The 23,117-nt window shown below is 37.9% G+C and overlaps 3 protein-coding genes across 3 annotated transcripts; 1 reads left to right on the forward strand and 2 right to left on the reverse strand.

The window, feature by feature from the left end:
- Nucleotides 1-3: 3 nt before the first annotated feature.
- LOC125195831 (probable sucrose-phosphate synthase 1) lies at nucleotides 4-4,400 on the forward strand. Its single transcript, XM_048094084.1, has 12 exons — nucleotides 4-351; nucleotides 485-574; nucleotides 644-873; nucleotides 953-1,016; nucleotides 1,104-1,799; nucleotides 1,895-2,002; nucleotides 2,154-2,285; nucleotides 2,447-2,623; nucleotides 2,682-2,735; nucleotides 2,819-2,881; nucleotides 2,946-3,848; nucleotides 3,921-4,400. Exons 1-12 carry the CDS (start codon nucleotides 169-171, stop codon nucleotides 4,317-4,319), a joined length of 3,099 nt encoding a protein of 1,032 aa, XP_047950041.1. The 5' UTR covers nucleotides 4-168; the 3' UTR covers nucleotides 4,320-4,400.
- Nucleotides 4,401-4,792: 392 nt separating this feature from the next.
- LOC125193725 lies at nucleotides 4,793-12,737 on the reverse strand. Its single transcript, XM_048091590.1, has 10 exons — nucleotides 11,131-12,737; nucleotides 9,404-9,877; nucleotides 8,997-9,298; nucleotides 8,007-8,729; nucleotides 7,631-7,909; nucleotides 7,314-7,475; nucleotides 6,297-7,226; nucleotides 6,009-6,224; nucleotides 5,566-5,826; nucleotides 4,793-5,378 (listed from the first exon to the last, which is right to left on the reverse strand). The coding sequence occupies exons 1-10, from the start codon at nucleotides 12,518-12,520 to the stop codon at nucleotides 5,049-5,051; spliced, it is 5,067 nt and encodes a 1,688-aa protein (XP_047947547.1). The 5' UTR covers nucleotides 12,521-12,737; the 3' UTR covers nucleotides 4,793-5,048.
- A 6,016-nt stretch (nucleotides 12,738-18,753) lies between these two features.
- On the reverse strand, nucleotides 18,754-20,189 carry LOC125196660 (adenine phosphoribosyltransferase 5-like). Its single transcript, XM_048095265.1, has 6 exons — nucleotides 20,045-20,189; nucleotides 19,862-19,972; nucleotides 19,655-19,747; nucleotides 19,333-19,482; nucleotides 19,190-19,251; nucleotides 18,754-19,107 (listed from the first exon to the last, which is right to left on the reverse strand). Exons 1-6 carry the CDS (start codon nucleotides 20,133-20,135, stop codon nucleotides 19,036-19,038), a joined length of 579 nt encoding a protein of 192 aa, XP_047951222.1. The 5' UTR covers nucleotides 20,136-20,189; the 3' UTR covers nucleotides 18,754-19,035.
- Nucleotides 20,190-23,117: the final 2,928 nt, after the last annotated feature.

Raw genomic sequence — 23,117 nt, forward strand, 5'->3', positions numbered from 1 at the left:
TGATTCTATTGAGAAGGCGGTAAAGCGGATCCGGGTCGCGGGAAACGGTTAGGGCTGACCAACTACCTATCACATGCAGCAGCAAATAACCGTCTCTCTCTATTCTATCTGATCTCAATGCCATTTCCACACACACACACACACCAATTTGCGCCGACGAGCTGAAAAATGGCTGGAAACGACTGGATAAACAGCTATCTCGAGGCGATCCTCGACGTCGACACCGGGATCAATGATCAGAAATCGTCTCTCCTGCTGCGGGAGCGCGGCCGCTTCAGCCCCGCCCAATACTTCGTCGAAGAGGTCATCACCGGCTTCAATGAGACCGATCTCCACCGCTCCTGGGTTCGCGTACGTGCCAAATTTCGATTATTCATGAAATTGATTATTAATCTGATTGTAGAGAGTGAGATCGCTCGATTTCGATTGATGAAAAATGCAATTTCCCCTTGAATTGTGTGATTCTGCATTTTGCATGTACCAGGCATCATCGATTCGGAATTCAGAGGAGAGGAATACGAGGTTGGAGAATATGTGTTGGAGGATTTGGACGTTGGCACGTAAGAAAAAACTGGTGAGTGATAGTATAGATGAGCGTTCAATCTGGTTTGGGCGATAGTTGATTGTGTGTTTTCGCTTATAGATTGAGGGCGAAGAAGCACAGCGCAAGGCGAAGAAGCGCGTTGATCGTGAGAAGGCCCGTAAAAACGCTGCTGCTGATATGTCAGAGGACTTATCTGAGGGAGAAAAGGGGGATGTAGTTGGTGAGATGTTAGCTCACAGTGATAGTATCAAGGGAGGAAGAATGTCGAGAGTTAGTTCTATGGATATGATGGCAAATTTGGATAAGAAGCTGTATCTTGTCCTCATCAGGTATATAGTAATATAAGACTGTTTTCGCATATGTCGTAATCAATAGTATATGATTTTTCTTCTATCTTTTCACCTGCAGTCTTCATGGACTGATAAGGGGAGAAAACATGGAACTTGGACGCGATTCTGATACGGGAGGCCAGGTATGCATAACAGAGTCCATCTCCAAATGTCTTCAATAGCTTGTTTCAACTTGGCTTCCTGCATACTTGCTTTCTGCCATTTTTCAGGTTAAGTATGTTGTGGAGCTAGCAAGAGCATTAGGTTCGATGCCAGGAGTTTATCGTGTTGATTTGTTAACGAGGCAAGTAATGGCACCAGATGTGGATTGGACGTATGGCGAGCCAACAGAGATGCTAAATCCGTTACCCGAGAGCCAAATGGACGAAATTGGGGAGAGCGGTGGTGCTTATATTATCCGCATCCCTTTTGGCCCTAAAGATAAGTACCTCTCTAAAGAAGTTCTGTGGCCTCATATTCCGGAATTTGTTGATGGTGCACTCGGCCACATTATGCAGATGTCAAAGGTCCTTGGCAAGCAAATTGGCAGCGAGCGTCCCCTCTGGCCTATTGCTATCCATGGACATTACGCTGATGCAGGGAACTCTGCAGCTCTTTTGTCTGGTGTTCTAAACGTGCCAATGGTTTTCACAGGCCACTCTCTCGGACGTGACAAACTAGAACAACTTTTAAAGCAAGGGAGGCAGTCAAGGGAGGAGATAGATTCAGTATACAAGATTATGCGGCGTATTGAGGCTGAGGAAATTTCTCTTGATGTTTCTGAAGTTATAATCACAAGCACAAGACAGGAAATAGAAGAGCAGTGGCGGCTCTATGATGGATTTGATCCTGTTTTAGAGCGCAAGCTAAGAGCCCGTATCAAACGAAATGTTAGTAGCTTTGGAAGGATCATGCCGCGGATGGTTGTAAGTCTTGATATCATATCTGTCCAATTTGAATGTAGGGGTTGGTTTGCTTCATTTTTCTTCTTGAATCATGCACGTAAAATCAAAATTTTCAGGTGATTCCTCCTGGAATGGAGTTCCGTAATGTTTCTGTTCAAGATATTGACGGAGAAATAGATGGAAACGAGAGTTCTGGAGGTTCAGATCCACCTATTTGGTCAGAGGTATAATATATTTTCCCTACTCTGAAGATGTGTCTTGGTGGAGAGGTGTGGTATTATGATTTCTTTTCTCATCAATACAGAATTAGGTAGGAGGCTTTCATACCCTTTTGAGTGAAAATATCAGATTTATTCTATTTCTGCATTGTTGCAGATCATGCGCTTCTTTACCAATCCGCGCAAGCCAATGATACTTGCTCTTGCTAGGCCAGACCCGAAGAAGAATTTGATCACTTTAGTCAAAGCTTTTGGAGAGTGCCGTGGCCTGAGAGATCTTGCAAACCTCGTATGTTGTATCTCTTTGATAGCCGTAACTCCTGTTATAACAAGTGTTTTGGTGCTGTTAGAATGGCACCCTTTTTTCTGTTTTCAATTGCTTCACTGTATTAATCTATTTGAACTTGTTGCAATTGCTTCACTGTATTAATCTATTTGAACTTGTTGCAGACTTTGATCATGGGAAACCGGGATGATATTGATGGAATGTCTGCTACAAATTCATCGGTTCTCCTTTCCATAATCAAATTGATCGACAAATATGACTTGTATGGTCAAGTTGCATATCCTAAACATCACAAGCAATCTGATGTCCCTGAAATATACCGTCTAGCAGCCAAGACAAAGGTGCAAATCATATTAAGTTTCATTTGTATTCTATTAGTACTGACTGCCTCTTTTGCAGGGCGTTTTCATAAATCCAGCTTTTATAGAGCCATTTGGCCTCACCTTAATTGAGGTGCCTCAGATTCTCTTTCCATGATTGTTCAAATATGTTTTATTTATTTAGTTCAGAGATAAAAATCCCTCGTCTATATGCAGGCAGCAGCTCGTGGTCTGCCAATTGTTGCTACAAAAAATGGAGGTCCTGTCGACATTCACAGGGTTGGTATGAAATTTCCTTTTACATTTTGGTACGAGTTGGATAACCACTTGATAATTCATTCAGGTTCTTGACAACGGCGTGCTGGTTGATCCACATGATCAGCAGTCCATTGCTGATGCTCTTCTGAAGCTGGTTGCTGACAAGCAACTCTGGGCCAGATGTAGGGAGCACGGATTGAGAAACATTCACCGTTTCTCATGGCCGGAGCACTGCAGGACGTATTTATCCCGAATAACCAGCTGCAAGCAGAGACAGCCAAAATGGCAAAGGCCAGACAACCCATACGCAGATCCAGAACGTGATTCTCCCGCAGGGTCCTTGAAAGATATCCATGATCTATCTCTAAATTTGAAGCTTTCATTAGATGGAGACAAGGCTGCAGAAGGGATTCAGAATTTAGTTAGCAAAGGCAAGGAAAGTGGTAAAAAACAGGTGAAGAGTGCACCATTGAAGGTGTCACCAAATGAGAAACAAGAAAACAGCAGGTCTCCTAAATTGAACATGAGGAAACTGATCATAGTAGTTTCTGTGGACTGTGATTCAGTAGCTGATGTTCTAGGTATCACTAAGACCATATTTTCAGCCAATCCCTCAGCCAAGGATTCTCCCTCTACCGGCTTCATCTTATCCACATCGTTTAGTATATCTGAAATAAACAGCCATCTTGACAAGGCTGGCTTGAAAGCCAGTGATTTTGACGCTTTTATCTGTAACAGTGGGGGTGAGCTTTACTTCCCATCTCCAAGTCCGGAGAAGAGTTCTTCGGACTCATTGTACTTAGAAGATACAGATTATCATTCTCACATAGACTATCTCTGGGGCGGAGATAGCTTGAGGAATAATCTGGTGAGGTGGGCTGCTTCAGTGAATGAGAAAACAAAAGATGATAAAGAAGGGCCTGTTATCACTGAACTGGACTCGGGATCTAGCCATTGCTACGGATTCAGCGTACGCGATCCAGAATTGGTAAGTGCCTGAACTCAATGGTAGTCGAACTTAACTGGATCTGACTCATGTATGTGTACATCTTGTGTGCAGGTTCCTCCTTTCAAGGAATTGAGGAGATTGATGAGAATTCAGGCCCTTCGATGCAATGGCGTGTACTGCAGAAGCGGGGAAAGGATAAATGTGGTTCCGGTGCTTGCTTCTCGAGCTCAAGCCCTTAGGTATCTGCATGTTCGATGGGGCATGGAGTTGTCGAAAGTAGTGGTGTTCGTAGGAGAGTTGGGAGATTCGGACTATGAGGCAAACTTTGGTGGAATGCACAAAACTGTAGTTCTAAAGGGATATTGCAAGAGTGCAGAAAAGATTCACTCCAGCAGCAGCTATCCTCTCCAACAAGTTCTGCCTACTGATGATCCAAACACTCTCCAATGCCAAAAATCTGACGTCGATGGAATCAAAGCAATACTTACCAAACTATCGCAGCTCAAATAATGTTTTTTCCACTAAAAACCGATTTCTCTATTACAATTTCAATTTTTTTATTTTTGTAATAAGTATAGTAGTATTTTGTTATTATATCGTTCCCTTGTTCTTTTATTTTTACATCTTGCCATTCGCAAGTAAATTCGAATAAACACTTCTTGTTAATAACAATAGTACTGCACTACCATGTTTAAGAACAATTATTCTCATTGTTTATATAACCTTAAATAAATCGTTAGAATTCTTTAAAACCTTTTATGTTTAGCTATTTTTAGATCAATCGCTTGGAATATTTATGGAAGGTTAGCACGTTTATTAGAGTATTAAGCAATTCGCTCAATCTACAAGTCTAATCAATGCATCAAAACGCACAAATCATGATGCATCACACCCTGTTTTTCATCTTCCCATTTTTCACTTCATCAATGCATGTCAGGAGGTAAGAGAAGGGGTTGAAAAAAAAAATAACTGCATCTAAATAATAGAAGAGAAGAAAAACTCAATTATGGCATTTAATTGCTATTGGATTCACAGCCTACAGAGATCAATATTTTCCCAAAGGGATCTACTGTATCAGCTTTTCTCTCGAGGCTCTCCAAAAAGCCTACCAGTTAAAATGCCTAAGCCAACTAACAAAAGTAGAAATTGATCCACTGATTTTGGTATGCTATAAATGTGTATCTCACCATGTCAAATGTCCAGTCGGGGGACATGTGGCATGGATTCTATACTCCCGCTCTACTGGCTGAACCAGGGTCCGGTACCACCATTTGCGTGACCCTTGCCATGGATCCCACCGCCATTTGGGACAGGAGAAGGCAATCCAACAGCCATTGGAAGTGAAGTAGAAGGGAACCACCCGTGAGTGTGAGAATGATTGTGACTACTTACAAGAGGACTGCTTGCTTTACGTTGTTGGATGGCATGGATCTGCCTCAGCCCTTCTTCATGTATGCGTGATAGTGTTTCCAGCTCCGTCATTGACAAAGCATCCAAGCCAGCACCATATAGAGGAGCATGTCGCGACATTTCCTCCTGAAGTTGGCCTTCAAGGTGACGAATGTATTGCTGACAGAGAAGCAAGATGTGTCATTATCGTCATTCAGTAATCAATTAATGCATTTCCCATTTTGCACACTCAAAAATTCTTATTGACAATTTCATCAGGAAAAAAAAGCAGTCATCAATAAATATTAAGAAATTATGATATTATCATAGGCATCTTCAAATATACAAGTTGGGTTAAAGCCACAACCTGGCAGGCCTGCAATTTGGATTCCATCCCATCAATAAAAGCTTCACATCTAGCAATCTGATCCTCCTTTTCACGCTTCTCGCCTTCTGTTTGCCCAACTGCTTGTCTCAGGCTACGAATCTCATCCTCTAGTGATTGTCGGACTTCTTCACGAGTCACATTTTCTGTGGCAAATCTTTTCAACTCTTCATCAAACCGTTTCCGTGCTGCTTCAGCACTCTTCAGTCTCTCAGCAAGAGCATTTTTCTCCTTCATTACCCTCTGCAACATACAGTTGACCAGAGCAACGTTATAACAGAAACTATACCCTTGCCAGGGCCAGAGCTCACAAGCAACCTAGGAGTATAAAATTACGGATGATGTGTCCTTCAATTATCATACTGAAACAGGGATTTTGTTTTTGAAAAAACTACATCATTAATAGATATCAGACTCAGACCGACCTTTAATTCATCACGTTTTCGAGATTTCAACTGGGAGAGTTGTGCTTCTGCATCATGGAGACGATCCTGAGAAGTTCTCTTCTCAGCTTTAAGCTTTGTAATCTCGTCATCTTTTTCTGAGCGAACCCACTCCATTTGACTCTCTGCTTCTTGTATCTGCTGAGCCAGCTCTTTTCTTTCCCGAGCAAAGCGATCCATCTCAGCCTTCATTTCAGACTGCCAGCCCAGGGAGGGCTATCAGTATTAGCAATAATTTTCCAAGAAAATATTAGTAAAGCAAATAATTACCTTTAGACGAATATTAGAAGCTTCATATTCACTCAGCCTCTGAGATAAAAGAGCTTTTTCTTTAGCAGCACTAGTTACTTCCACCTTTCTTTCTTCACGGACACGAAGAATCTCATCTTCACTGGCACATAACTGATGCCAAAGAGCTGCCCGATCAACATTTGCAAGCTCAACAACCTCCCTCATCATGTTCAAGACTGGTCTCACCACTTCCTGGTCCTCAGATGCTAATATCGCCAAAATCTCCAAATATAAATCTACTTCAAGACTCGCATCTGCAGTACTTGTTGCACGATCAACCAGCCTCTTTAGCATCCTTAATCGGTGGGTCTCATCAGCATACCATTTGAACAACACAGTATAAAGAATTTTTACAAATCCTTTGACCCGTTGATCCTTGGAAAGTGCTAATGTGTCAGCAAGACCAAGAACTGAAGCAAAATCATCTGCTTGAGCTCTCAGTTGCTCAATGGCTTCATCATCCGTGTCTACATCAGGCTGCTGGAAATTTTCGGCAATATATTGGGAAGTCAAATTCAATTGTCTAGCAAGGCGTCTTTCCAAGACCATTGCTACAGATTGAGGAACAAAAGTGCCACGAACTACAGCTCTCTCAAAAGTTTGAGAAGCTTCAATTGCAAGGCAAGGTATAGATAACATCTCTATCAGAAGATAAATATCGGAAAAATGACGACTAACATGCAAATGTTGCTCTTCTCCTGAATTCAGTTTTTCCGAAACAGGCCCACTTTCACCAAATATAAAAATCCCTGATTGCATACTATCACTAGCACCATCATCACAATCAATATCTCTAATAATAGATTCAGCAATATCTGCACAACTACTTACGGTCCTGCTTAAGCAGTCTAATACACATGAAGAGACCTCAGTACCCAAATTTTTCAGTCTCTCTCGTATTGATCTCACCTGCAAATTCAAATATATTGTCAAGCAGGGGAAAGAAAAATCAGAAAGAAATGAAAGGCTGTGATCTCTCTCTTGTTCTTCACTTACTGCTTCAAGAAGATGCTGACTGTGCAATGCAGCTTGAAATATAAAATCCACTGTTGCTGCAAGGATTTCACCATTGGAATCAGTCAGAAGCTCCAGTGACTGGAAAAGAACACGCTCCCATACTTCACTGCTACAGTCTAACTGAGTAAGTGCCCCAAAAACCTGGAAAATTAATGATTTTTTAAAATGAGCTACAAATGTACGAGCAACATTGAGCAGATGGAGAACTCAGAAAATTGTTGTGTTGATACAAATCAACACTTATTGTTTCGGCAACTAAGGAAATAACAATGTGGAATAGCTGCAGATTATCTTACGGGTAAACGCAGTGCAGGTTCTGCATCAGGCTGCTTAAGCCTTTCTAGAAGTGCACAAGCAGCAAGTGGGTGTTCTGAGTGCTCAACTAATTTTGGAACCAAAGCAACCAGGTCCGGCTGTAGATGCTTGGGAGCTTTATCCAATACAAGAGCAATCTTTTGGGCAGACTGCGGCCTCCTTCTTGGTTCTGGACAACCTTGGGGGACAGCTCCATCAAGTGCTCTCAGAGAGTTGACAATCAATCCAAGGAGTTCCTCTGACTGCTCTGGCCACTTAGCCTGAATGGAAAGCTCTTTAATCAATTTGTACAAAAAGCATATAAGATATGTATATATATATATATATGTACTAATGTAGGTGTTAATGCAATCATACCTTGGATTGATGAGAGTGGTTTTCATTGGAAATAGTAGCACATGTCTCTGGAGGACAAATAGGCTGTTCAGGAACAGCTTTTGCACCTAGGTTAATCCTGTTCACATCAGAGCTTTGCACAGCAGAAGCGCTTACACTTTCACCAATTCCAGGCTCTAATCTATCATCCACAGAAAGCTGTGCAGAACCTGTTGTTTCATTCTCGCCATCAGACTCTAGTGGACTAATCGCGCCACTGCTGTCTGGGAAAGGTTTAGAGCTAGCATCTGACAAATCATCACTAGTCCCCTCCGACGGTTGGCAACACTCAACCATTATATCCAAAAGTAAATCAACTATCGCTTGTTGCAAAACTTTGACTCCCATCAACAAATTCATCAGACTGGGTGAAGATTCATCGTCCTTATTTATTTTCTTCCTGTCAATATTACCAGATATTTTTGTAGGAAGAAGCAAGCGTTTTACTTTTGCAGGGTCATCAAGATAAACACGGAGTCCGGTTAGAAAACCAGCTATTGCTCCAGCATCCATTAGAAGTTTTTCTCTCAAAGTGACCTGAGGCTGAGATGGATTATCACCATAAGTAAGGTGAAAGCCAGCCCTCGAGAGAAGATTTCTGAAGATGTCTTCTTCATCTCCACTTAGACCTTCACTATCGTCAGAATCAATTAGTTCATCAGGGTCTGTTGTCAAAGCATCTTGGTCGTCTTCAGAAGCTAAAACCTGAGAATAAGAATATGTGTCAAGTTATATGGACACATGATTCTGGATGTTTCAGATATTAATAAAGCATCTCTCAAAGAGAGAAAAGCATAGGGACTAAAGATATGAATAAAATCATTGGTTTATGCACAAGTATAGCTAATTTTGAAGGTACTCAGTAACATCAAGGGGAAGGATAGGAGAAGTAAGGATTTCAGGACTGAAAGCTTTCACCAATGTAAACCATGCTAATTTTTTGAAGGATAGGATTTTTGAAAGCTTACTAACCTCCAGATCAGCAAACTCAAACCATGGGCAGCAATCCAGGATCTCACAGACAAAGACAACCGTATCACGCAGCAAAAACCCAGCATCAGCTTCCATCATGTCTGATACTTTCATAAATTGAAGAACGGAGTTGTTCCACGTCTTTGTACAAATGGAAGACTCCTTCCAAACAGTTTTGGATGGATTCTTTTGATTCACAATAGCCATCCTATACTTCACCCAAAAATTCTTGTCAGGCTCACAGCCAATTGATTGATCACTCTCCAGATATATACATATTGTGTCAAAGGACTCATAAATTCCTGCATAACCAAAGGTGTGGACGATAAAAATTAGAATTGACTAGCAATCCTTATCTGCTACAGTAATGCAATTCTAAAAATGTGAGCTTTTAAAGAACCACCCACCAATTCGAAGCTCACAGCCACCAGCCTGAAAGAACTTGCTAAAGATTTTTCTAGTTTCCATTATTTCCTTAAAAGACAAGAAGTTCTCCACCTTCCATGTGAAGGAACTCCTCTTCCCAACCTTGTCTAATGAAGAAGGCAAATTCTGTGAGTTGGTATCTTGATCAGTGAAGTCCTGCATTGTGGATGTTTCTTTCAATATAAGAACCTCAGCAGAGAAGATAACAGTATCCTGGACTAGAAATCCAGAATCCTGATCAAAGAGACTAGTAAGGGTCACAAACTCGCGCCAACCCCAGTCCTTGGCAGCCTTGGAATATCGATTCTGAGATTCTTTAGTAACAGACTTATCCTCCATCCTTTGATTGATAACTGACAAACGATGGCTCACAAAGCAACTCCATTCACTGTTAGTATTTCGCGAGTCTGTAACTTCAAGAAACACTGAAAGGTGGCATGGAGGCTGAGACTGTCCTGATACCAGAAGCATAAAAAGATTTATCAGTGCAAAACTCAGAAGAGGACAGGTAGTTAAGCAAATTTCATATAAGCTCAGCACGCAAGTTTAATAATTGAATCAGAATGACATAGATATATACTCAGGACTCTATTAAGATTACTTCGTCCATCTCCACTTTTTATATGTTAAACAACCCATGTGCTGTCAACTGTGAGAGAGACCACGAAATAAACTAATAAAAGGGCTCAATAGATGAATACACAGAATATAAAAACAAGGGTGTTTCCTGACTAAATAAGATATAGAAGCGGCAGAAACAAGGAAGCTGAAGAAGTTTTGAGGAAAAGGGTACACAGAACTTACTAGTTAGTAGCAAGAGAAAAAAATGAAAAATGAGCAAGGACGATTCCCAGATCAGACAACGTTAGCTTCAACGTTGGTCTCAGGGTCATGTTCTCTACTAAACATGACAAATACATGCAGGTTGAATGCTCAGCAATCAGATTTAGTTATTACCGTTCATAATCCCATACAACAAGGCACCGAAGCATGTTGAAATGTTAACTTATCTTGTTCACTAATTGGATAAGTTCATAACCCACCAAGGCAATATCCTAGAATTTCAAGCTGCTAAATCTTCATGGTCCTATGCAGGATCTCTAGACAGAAACCATTGAATGCAAGAGGGTATTCTACGTTATAGAAAGTTAGTGACTGATTGATGGTTTAAATAGAACTACTGCATAAAAACAAAAAATGCAGCATTCATGGTTCTGCACTATCCCCATTTTGTTCCTTCACAATCAAATGCCTATAATGCCATGCTAACTGCTAGCTCCTCATATTATAATTTAACATTGGTGTAAGCAATGCCATACAGATTAATGGTAATGAAATACCTAGCACTTTCTCTAATCCATCTACTTGCACCTGACAGGGGCACAACAAAGTAAGTACTCAGAAGCATAGGCATTACCATCTCTGACCCAAGTAAGTAAGTATGTGCAAGTGCACATCATTCACCCTAAATTAGGAAACAATTCATACATGACTTTTTAGGGAAATTTCCAATAATAGAACATAACCAGATAGCAAACCAATATACTCGGCAGTTTTGGCATAGTAGTACATTTCTTGGAACAGAGAAATAGAAAGAACGAACATCAACCTATTGCCACAAGTATAGAAGAACATAAGTGGGCAAATGGTACTAAATTAAGCAAACCAATACTTTTTGGGGCTTTTTAGTGAAGTTATGTATAAGTACCTCTGGGGTAAACAATAAGGCGGCAATCCCGATTCCCAATCTGAAACCTCCTACTTTTTATGCAAAGGCCAGTTATCTTTCTCTTTTTCAAGAGATCCTTCAAGCGGATAAAATTCTCAATTCTCCAGGTAAACTTCCCCATATATCCATCTGACTTCCTCAAATTACCCCCGCTCCTAACACCAACCAAAGCACCACTCTTAGAGAAACTGCTCAACTCCTTAATAACATGAAATGAAGTGCTAAAAACTGCAGTGTCATCCACCAAGAATCCTGATTCGGGAGCCAGAAAGTCTGCCATTTTCATGTAATCATTCCAACCCAAACTCGTGTTGTCCCCACTTTTATTATCTGCGGCAAACCTCCCATAGCTATCCCGATGCACATGGTTTGAACCAGCACCCAGCTTCTGATTCAACACGGACATCCTAAACAAACACCAGCAACTTCTATCCGACACCAAGGAGTTCTTCTCTGTGTCCTTACTCTCCAAGCACATGGACAGATACTCCACCCCACTCACTACACTTTGATACACACTAATCCGCAAATTACACTCCCCGGCTGGAAACACTGGACTCATTATTTTCTGTGTCTTAATCATCTCCTTAAACAAACTAAAATTATGCACTTTCCAAGTGAACTTCCCACTCAAAGAATCCCCAACAACCAGTCCGTTCCCTCCACCACCCATAGACGACACATTATTCGCCTGCAAATCATAGCTATCGCGCGAGAAAGAAAAGGACTCATGAAGTATCAATATATCCGCCGAGATAAGTATGCAATCATTATTCAAATGCAAGAATCCAACCTTAGGGTCGTGAAGTGAATTAAGCGAGGCAAAATCACACCAGCCATGGGACTTCTTCTTGGAGGAAAACCGATGCCAGCTGTCCCGGTGCACGGATTTCGAATCATCCGATAAATTCTCAATGCAGAGGCGGTAGCTGGCGAAACAATCCCACTTAGAGGAAGCAGTGTTTCGAGGGTCCATGATTTGCAAGTAGATAGAAACGTATCCAGGCAGCGCCTGCGAATCACCCTTGGGGTAAATCAGCAAACGGCAATCGAAACCCCCGACTTCGAAATACTTACTCCAGAGCGCGCGCGATTTGATCTTGGGGAAATTAGAAATAGTCCATTTGCAGATTGCGGAGTAGTCTCCTCGGCGCTCGACGACGACAGAGTCGGAGGCGGCAGCGGCGGCGGCGGATGATGAGGAGGATGAGGAGGAAGAGGAGGTGGCGACGGCGTCGCGGCACGGATCCTCGACGGCGGCCGAGGGCTTCTCCGATGAGCGATTGGAGGGCGAGGGCGACGGGGGCGCGGACGGCGCGGCGGCGTCGGAGGAGGAGACGGCGGCGTCGTGGTGGTGGAGGTGCTTCATTGTAGTGATGATTGATTAGGTTTTTTGTTGAGAATCAGTTTGTGAATTGAAACAATCTATCGCTTCTCCGCCAGTATATATATCATCTGATTTCAATGTTGTTAGCTCATCATCATAATTGAGAGAGAGAGGGATGATTGTGTGGGTATGGCTGCGAGGGTATTGGTATTGGTACTACTAAGATTTTGGACAAAAGTGAGGCTGCACCATACTAATGCTAGGGATAACAATGGCTGTTTTTTTCATCAAAAACAGATAGAATTTGTGAAATCACTCTTAACTAAGCCTCAATTATATAATAACATGTTCCTTGTGTCTCACCTTGAATACTATAACCAAAATGTGACAAAAATATTTACCACAAAATTCTGTTTTATGTTCGTGTGAATCGTGATGAACCACCACTGAATCGAAATATTAGAGCAAATTACGTGTCTTTTGCGTAACGAATCGACAACTAATAAAGATTTCATAATTTCTCATAATAGTTGATACCCCGATAAAGCGATCTCGATATGCCTCTAATTTTTGGAATCCGAACTTATTTGCTTGGTTGAGCCACATAAAATGCATTTTAGAGCGAATTACGTGTTTTCAACATAACGAATCGACAACTAATAAACACTTCATAAATTTTTCATATTAATTAATACCCCGATAAAGTTAATATACCTCTGATTTTTGAAAACCGAACTTTTGCTAGGTTGAGCCTTATAAAATGCATTTTAAAAAACCCGACGGCTTTTCTTAAGCCGATTTATTTCTTAGTTTAAAACATTTTGCGCCCATTTATTTGAACTTGCACATAGGCTCAATTTAATTAGTGCTAAAGGTTTTGATTGATCTTTTACTGTAATGAAATAAATTTCAACTAGTTAGGTTCATGTATAATAAAGATTTGATCATAACACAATATCAACTTTAGAAAAGTTGAAATACGGTTAATGGTATAATAATGCTAGTCCTAAACTCCTAATGTTGCAGATAACAATGGATTTTTTTTCGTCGAAAACATATGGAGTACTATAATTTGTTAAAGCATTATAATGAAATAAATTTCAACTAGTTAGGTTCATGTATAATAAAGACTTTATCATAACACAATATCAACTCTAGAAAAGTTGAAATACGGTTAATGGATAACAATGCTAGTCCTAAACTCCTAATGTTGCGGATAACAATGGAATTTTTTTCATCGAAAACATATGGAATACTAGACATTGGTAAGACTTAATTATGTTAACCAAATACTAAATGATCTGAAAATATGGATATCTCTTTTTCTAACTTTGTTTCTATTTATTTTTTATATATCTCCATGATATGACTTACTCTATTAAAACTATAAAAGCAAAATGTGACAACAAAATTAAGTTTTATGTGCGCGTGAATCGTGATGAATCATCACTAAATCAAAATTTTAGAGCAAATTATACTTCTGCATTAATAAAAACACTTCATAATTTCTCATATAAAACTATATATCACTATATACTACTACTAATTTTTGAAAACCTAGGTTGAGCCATATATCATTCTTAGTTTAAGAAATTTTGTGTCCATTAATTATTTGATCTTGCACATATCTCAATTTAATTAATTTATTTTTTCAAAGAGTGCTTAGGATTTTGATTGATTTTATTTACTTAACTGAAATAAATTCAACTAGTTAGGTTCCTCTATAAGAGCATCCGCAATGGTCGGCTAGCGACCGGCTAGCCGATTCGTCGCACTGGCCGATCAAGCTAGCCGAACCATTGCAATCGGCGAGAGCGAAATCGGCGAGCCGATCGGCTGATGGTCGGCGATCGCTGGCTGGCCATTCATTGCTGGCCGCCATTGATCGGCCCGATCGGCCAGCGCCGAATTTTATTTTTTTTAATTCTTTTTTTTAAAAAAATTTTAATTCTTTTTTACTAAAAAAATTTAATTCTTTTTTTTAATTTTTGAAAAACTATATAAACGCGATTTTCTCTATCTCTAAATTTCTGTACAAGAGCAACATCTAGCGATGGACAACAACAACTAGCCCAATACAAAATTAAGACCTAAAACAAAAACATGTCATACCTAAAATTAAGAGCAAAATTAAGACCCCCGTTCGGCTAGCGGCAAACTAACACAAATTCAAGGCATACTAACATTTTTTATGTATTTTTTTAATAAATTAGTGAGGAGTAGAGTGGGGCGGTGGCTCGTGTGTGGAAGCCCGGATTTTTTTTTATCTATGTAACTTTTTTAAATGCAATTAATGAATTTTCCCGTATATGTGTCGTAAATTTAATTCCGTAATTTAATCGTAATTTTAATTCCGTAAATGTAGTATATTATGAATTATTTTTATTGCGGCTGGCCTATGGCTGGCCTAAGCACCATTGCGGATGCTCTAATAAAGACTTTGATCATATACTCCCTCCGTCCCCCAAAAAAAAGAACATTTTCTTTTTTTTTCCGTCCATAAAAATATCTCCTTTCCATTTGTGGAAAGTTCTCCAAACTCATTACTCATATACATCAATTTATTTACAATTTATACTACTAGAGCCTATCATTAAACCTTAATAATAATGTGGGTTTCACTATCCACTAACACTATTTTAATTATTATTTTTTTCATCTCTCTGACTTTACCACTTATGCATTAATTCTTGTGTCGTCTCAAATATTCTTATTTTTTAGGACGGATGGAGTAACATTTTTTAGGGACAATATTAACTTCGGAAAAGTTAGAGATACAATTAATGAAGTAACAATGGTGGTCCTAGTGCCAGGGATAGTAGAATTTGTTAGAGCTTTACTAAGTAGTCATTTGTACGACTTAATTATGTTAACCATTACTAATTACAATAACATGTCACGTGTGTTACCTTAAAAATGATTTCTGAAAATATAGTTCTCTCTTTTTAATTTTAATTTTGTTTCTCTATTTTCTATAAAAATGGTTGGCAAAGCTTGGTTAAAAAAAGTGACCTAATTTTTCCTGAATTAGTCAACTATTGAGATTAATTCGTGCCTTTAAGATAGGAATTTTTCTATCAAAACTATAAGCAATATGTGACAAAAAAATGTGCAACAAAATTCTCTTATGTGTGTGTGAATTGTGATGAATTTTACCTCTACATAAAACTTTGGAGATATTACGTGAATTATGCATAATGAATCGACAACTAATGGAGACTCCATCTGGGGTGATTATGTGGGTATGGCTGCGAGGGTATTCGTAGTACTAAGATTTCGGACAAAAGTTAGGGTGCACCATACTAATGTTGAGAACAACAATGGTTGTTTTTTCATAGAAAACATATCTAACCATTACTAATTACAATAACATGTCCCTTGTGTGTTACCTTGATAATAATTTTTGAAAATATAGATCTATCTCTTTTAACTTTGTTTTTACTCCATTCTTTTTCTTTTTTACAAATAAATTGACAAAGCGTGCTTCCCAATCTATCGATCCTAAATTAGTCCGCTATTGATATTCACTCTGTGTCTCTAAGATATGAATTCTTCCATAAACGCTATAAGCAAAATGTGACAAAAAAATCGCAATAAAATTCTCTTTTATGTGCGTATGAATTGTGATGAATCGCCATTAAATCAAAATTTTGGAGCAAATCACGTGTCTTCCCCATAACGAATCGACAACCAATAGAGATTTCACAATTTCTCATAATTATTTATACTCTGATAAAGCAATCACTATATATACCTCTAATTTTCTAAAACTAAACTCTTTTGCCAAACTCAGCCATATAAAATGCACCAATTTTATGTAGTTACAATAGAACAACACATGACATTAGCTATAAACTCATCCCTCCAAGCTCCTATATGATACTCCCTACGTTCTCTAATAAATACAGTGAACTATTTTCTTTTTAATCCATCCCTGAAAATTATGAACTTTTTAAATTAGGAAATATAAAAATTATTAATAATGTGGATCCCACTATCCACTAATATTATTTCTACTACATTTTTTTCTTCATTTCTCTTATTTTGCCAATTTTACATTAAAATTCATGCCTCATCGAAAGTTCAAATTTATTAGCAATCCACCGAAGAATTTGGGAACATTTCTATGAGCATTTAAGATTTTATATTTTCTTGGAGTTGTATTGGTGAGTATCTTAGCGGGAGAGATTCCCTCGACAGATACAACCTACTGTTAGGTCTTGTCATAAACGAGGCCTATGTACACAGTGCGATCGTCGTTGACTCGTAGTAATCTTGAAGTAGCTAGATATTGAATTAATGATTACTATAACAGAGAATTTGTGCAATCAGAATCTTAGAATTCCTTTGCTCTCATCCCAATTATCATTTATCATTTATCATTTTGTTACTTGAATAATGAAAACTCATTTTATGTGTCGTCTAGATCGTTTAAGATATTTATGTTGTAGTACTTAGAATTATTTGGTGCTTGTGGATATGATACACTTGTTTACCCTTAAGCTATATAGTTGATATGTCTCCACTTGCAATTAATTATCGTGCTAAAAAATAGTACATCAGTTTCTTGCACATTATAGTCCCAAAATTTCAAACAAGCTTCCAGAAAGGTGTAGAGGACTTGAGAGGGCACACGACCGAACCCCAATGACGAGTCAAACTCATACTTCCTTTGTCCCCATTAAAGATGACTCATTTTTCTTTTTGGTTTGTCCCAACTAAAATGACACATTACTAAAACGAAAACATCTTTCTTCCTACTTTATTTTCTCTTTTACTTTACTCTCTACACTTTATACACAAAATAAAATTGTATAAATTCACATGCCAAACATCTTCTTTGGGACGAAGGAGTACTTGGTACTTAGAACTCTACTCAAAAGAACTTCGGATTTTGGGGTAGCAAGGTTCAATAAGACTCGTTTGAAAACCCAGGAACGGCCCAAAATCAGGCCCGCTAACTGCCCTCAGTCCAAGCCCATGCCAGTTTATTAGGGTTTAGAGTATATAGTACTTTAATTATCTTAAATCCCCCTGGGTCCCACCCATCTCTGGCATCAAGTATAATTATATGATCTTACCAATCTTACTTAAATTTATGGGATTTTCTTTTCCATAACATAATTACTTGATGACTTGAGGCTTAAACAAGCATGGTAGATTTCAATTTTCAAGTGTATATTCTTTGGTACCCATTTGAATATGACATGGATTATTATATACTTATATTTTATTTCTCTTGGTATAATAATGGTGTTTGAGTTGTTTGGTGCTAATGATGCTGGATGTTTTGGTTAAGTTAGTACTCTAATTTAGTCTAATGCAATTTAGTACTCCTTCTTAGACAGTTTATCAGTGAAGTGCTTTGATTTGATATCGGTTCAGTTTTCAACATTAGATTTCATAATTAAATTTAATTTAAATTTAATTTTGTATTATTATTGGTTAATGAAATTTACTATTTTTAATACGAGAGTCTTGTATTGCTTATGTATGCATTTTGTTGCATCATTACCACTTCAATTTTATGATTAAGGATAAGCTTCGGTTTTCTACATTTTCTTAATTGAGCTCTACTGTCGTATTTTTTCGGACTATTGATTTTTTCTATTTGAGTGCAACGAATTTTGTGCAATCTGCTTTATATACTCCGTATTAAAAAAAAATACGGCCCAACTCGATCCAGCCCACTTACCAAGGGGGCTTAGGCAGAGCTGAGTCCAGAGCCCAGCTCGCTTCGGACATGGGCCTAGACCAAACTATGCCTCATTAGGCCTCGTCCGGGCCGACCAGTTGACAACCTTCTCCATCTCGGTGCATGTGCATTGGGACGACCTGCATCGCATAAAGTGGCATGGTATTCATAACCAATTGAGCCAAAGCAACCCAAGCAACTAAAGAGAGCTAACCAACATTCCAAGCTCCAATCTTCCCCTACATTTTATCCAGAATATAAGCATAAGTAGTTTACTCACTCTTTGATGCAACAAAACACTCAGATGCACGCCCTACACCTCTTTAATCTATATTCGTACAGTCCTCACCATGAACACTAGTACAGGAGAATAAACATGTGTGTTTGCAATGCCAACCTTCATACTCAGTTCATTAGCCAACCATTCCACACATACAAGTATAGTGAGAACCGGCAGCCATGGTAGTAACTGTATCTCACATGATAGTAGTTGTATCACAAATTGAATCGACAAATATTCAACTATTTTGACTAGCATTTTGTGGCTTTTGCAATTGAATTCTTGGGACATCCCAATCAATTGAGTAAACAAGAACAACTATTTGTTCATAGGTTTGTAGTGCTGATGTGCTCAAGTTTTTCCAAGTGAAAAATTCAATCCATACCTAATAACAGTGTTGGTGGTAGCCAACTAAACTCTAATCAACTTTCAAAAGTTACAATAGAATAAATCAAGAAAAGTGCAGTTTGATATCTCATATTTTCACATGGATCCCCAGAAAATTTTCAGAAACAGCCCAAAACAGCAAGCTTGTATAGAAGCGTGAAAAAGTGTGGTTGAAGCCTCTTATACTGATGAGGATCAGCAACAGCCTTGTACTTCATTTGGCTCCACAAGCATGTAAAGTGGCTTTCCATTTAGCCTGTTCTCTGCCTATAACAAGATCCAACAAATGCTCAACTTCCATAAACCATCAAATTCAACAACACAACACATGATTCGGACCAAGTGTTACCTTAATAAGCTCGGGCACTCCGATAACACAAGCACATTCCACCACTTGAGCCCCCACGCATTCTTGAAACACACCCAAACAGAACACCATTATTTGTGAAGCATGAAAAATGTTTGAATACCATCTTAAGAAGGAAAATTCACCTAACAGCTTGATAGCTGCAGAAATGGTCCCACCAGTAGCAACAAGATCATCAATCACCACTGCCTTCTCCCCTTGTTGCACAGCACCAACATGCATCTCTAGGCAGTCCTTACCATATTCCAGCTCATACGCCTCTGATATTACTTTACCTACACACCTTGTGGTCAAAGGTACTACTCACTATACCTCATTTATTATTTCCCCTTCAATTATCTCACCTGACTACTAGCATTGCCATTTGCCAGCCCTACTGGCTCCAACATTATTTCTAGCTAATGACTTGAAAGTATTCAATTTATGAAGGAAATATGCAATACATACCGGGCAATTTTCCACGTTTGCGCAGTGGAACAAACTTGGCACCAATAGCCAAGGCAATACAAGGAGCAAACATAAATCCTCTTGCTTCAATTCCTTCAAAAACAAGGAAATCCAATTTACAAATCCCACATTTCCAGCCCAAATGTAGTACTGATGAAGAGAGTTTATATAAAGCGAAAAATGGATAGGAGAGAGGGGGTGAAAAACCTGCAACAACAGAAATGGCCATGTCTCTGTATCTCTCGACAAAAATGTCGACTGTGTCTTTGAAAACTTTGTGGTTGAGAAACAAAGGGGTTATATCTTGGAACATTATACCTACAAACAAAAATTCAAATTGAACATGCATACAGAAAGAAAGCAGGAAGACATTTTAGGTTGCTCCAAGACCTGGTTTTGGGAAATGGGGTATCACTCTAATTGCATCAGAAATCGCCTCAAGCCTTGGGTCTCCCTTCAACCCATTCTCTGCTGCAAACATCTTCCTCTCCTCCCTTCTCCCAATTCTCTGACTCTCTCTGCTTCTTGTGCTTTTATAAAACAAGACTGATGCGGGAAATTTTCAAAATCATCTCAAATACTTCTACTTACTCCTTTATTTTCGATTACTAAAATACCCCTATATTCATCAAAAGTCTCACTAAATTTATTTTTTTGGCCATTCTTTTTGCTTTCTGAGCCACGTCTTGGTATTGCAGTAATGTAAGATTTCTTATTATTTCGACATAGGAAATTGGTCTCTAAAATCATGAACTTTGCCAAAATTTTGAATTTTCCATGAATTTTAAAATTGGTATATAATACCATGAACTTTGTATTTTGTTTGGTATTTCCCAAACTCACCCAAATATGATATTTTCGTCAAAATCTTATTTAACGGAAGCAACCGTGATATGTTTTATAATATTTTAAACCACTTTTTAAGTTCATAACATATAGGATAAAAAGTCACGTTGAAAACCATGTAAATTTAATTGTGTTAAGTATGATTAAAAAGCCTCGTAAGTTAGTCAAATATAGTAATAAACATGCCGTGGGAAAATAACAAACAAAATGTAAAGATTGTGATATTATATACCAATTTCAAAGTTCATGGGAAATACCAAATATTTGGCAAAGTTCATGGTTTTAGAGACCAATTTCCCATTCAACATACTCAATAACTTATTTTATGAACAAACTTGAATATTTTTCGATAAATAAAAAAATAAGTGTAATTGTAAATAATATTCATTCAACGTAAAAATGATAACTAGTAGTACTAAAATGGCAACAAATAAATGAAATAGAACATATCTAAAAGACTAAAGTGGAGATTTGATATTACAAATTGGTAGGAGTTTTTAATTGGAAGTTTTCTTCATAAATATCGAGGTTAGTTTAAAGAAATTGTAGTAGTAATAAATATTAAACCATAATGGTTTGGCAAAAAGTCTACTAAAATCTTTTGAGATATCGATCAATAAAGTCCAAGCTCTATTAAAGATTACTTGTTAGGTTTTAAGTGTTTGAAAGGTACAAAGTCTCATAAATTCATAATTATGTTTGTTTACGTAATTTGGAAAAAAACAAGAATCAGCTATTCTTTCAAATTTATTATTCCCTCTAATAAAGTCATTTTGTCATTTTGATACGTTCCATAAGAATAAAGTCATTTCTCTAAAGGAACATATTTTTCCATACTTACTTTACTCTCTCTTACTTTTTTTTCTCTCTTCATCTCTCTATCTTTTTTATTTTCCATTTTATCCTACTTCTATTTAACTCACTTAACATAATTTTTCTTAATATTCATGTCAAAAAAAATATCTTCATTACTATGGAACAGAGGGACTAGTTATTACTAGTACATAATCTTACCTAATACGAGAGGTTTTCTTAGTTCCAAATAAATGCAAGAAAAAATTAAGTAAAACATGAAGAAAAATCTTGGTGATTAAATCAAACCTAATGTTTCGCAGTAATTGGAAAATCTTAGTGATTATAAATCTTGGTGATTACAAATGAAATGTGGTGGCTTTTCGTGGGAATCGAGGTAAGGAGGATAATTTGGTACTTTTGATGAAAATTGACGGCTGTAGGTATGCAGAGAATCATGTAAGTTCAGCCTTTTTAGATTTTGTTGTGGTCCCCACTCTCAACTTCGTTATTCATATTTTTCTCTTTTCCCCTCTCACCCCACTATAACTACACAATTACAAAATCACCCACCGCCTTCTTCGTTTTAAAATTATAAACCAAACCTAATGTTTCGCAGTATTAGAAAATTGCCCCGCCATTCCTTCATTTGCAACTTTTGTTTGTACTCCTACTAACAATGTTTATTTCAAATGAATGACAATGTAAATTTATCGGACCCTTCAAGTATTGACAAATTTAGGTTATGATTCCAAATGAATATCCGATAATACTATGATTTTGGAATCACAAGAATAAGATAGATGTAAAAGAATACTCCACATTCCAAAAAAATATTTATAATGAAATTTGTTTGTCTACGTTGATTTGGATTGCTTTCTTACCCTCACTATGGTGCCGGCTAAAAGTCGGCGTTTCTTCGCCGTCTATCGCCGAGTTATCGCCGACCAATGGGAGAGGTCGGCGATAATTCGGCAATTTTTCCTCCCGTTTTATCGCCAACCGGCGTTAAATCGCCGATTATCGCCGAATTATCGCCGACCACTGTGGGCGATAAATATATATATATATATATATATATATATATATATATATATATATATATTTTTTTAATTTCCCCCCTATAAATACACACCTTCTCTTCATTCTCTCCCCATCCTCATCCCTTTTCTCTCTTCATTCTCTCCTCATCCCTTTTCTCTCTTCATTTATTTTCTCTCTCCATCTATATTTAATGAATTCTGAATCGTCTTCTCATTCTCGGTCCGACGAGAATTAAATTAAATTACTATTATTTGTTTTGTCTTATAAATTAAATTAGCTAGCTTTATTATATACAAAAATAAAACAATTAAATTAGTGATGATGTAAAAATGAAATGTTGAGTTAGAAAGAAATAAGGGAGGAACCATTGGAGCTGTTGGCTAAAAGTTGGCTAAAAACTGAGGATAAATTATGGTGCTGATGTGGCGCTGATGTGACAGGAGTTAGGGAGAAATAAGGGAGGTTTTAGGAAAACTGTTGGGAATGCTCTAATGAAAATATTGACGAAGGTTAGTTTCCATATAATCATGATGGTCCAGCCCCTTTTTCTAATTATTCTCGTCTTTAATTAGTGCTACTAATATATTATTCCATCCATCCACCAACAAATATCACACAAAAATTTGCATGAATTCAAGAAATTTTTTTAAAAAAAGTTAATAGAAATTTTATTAATTTTAGTAATAAAATATGTGTAGAAATGAATTTGTTTTATAGTAAAATGTTAAAAAAATACATAAGTTAGTGAACTACAAGGTCCATTTGCCAAATATATTAAAAA

Source organism: Salvia hispanica, chromosome 6, assembly GCF_023119035.1.
Source record: "Salvia hispanica cultivar TCC Black 2014 chromosome 6, UniMelb_Shisp_WGS_1.0, whole genome shotgun sequence".
Taxonomy (NCBI): Eukaryota; Viridiplantae; Streptophyta; class Magnoliopsida; order Lamiales; family Lamiaceae; genus Salvia; species Salvia hispanica.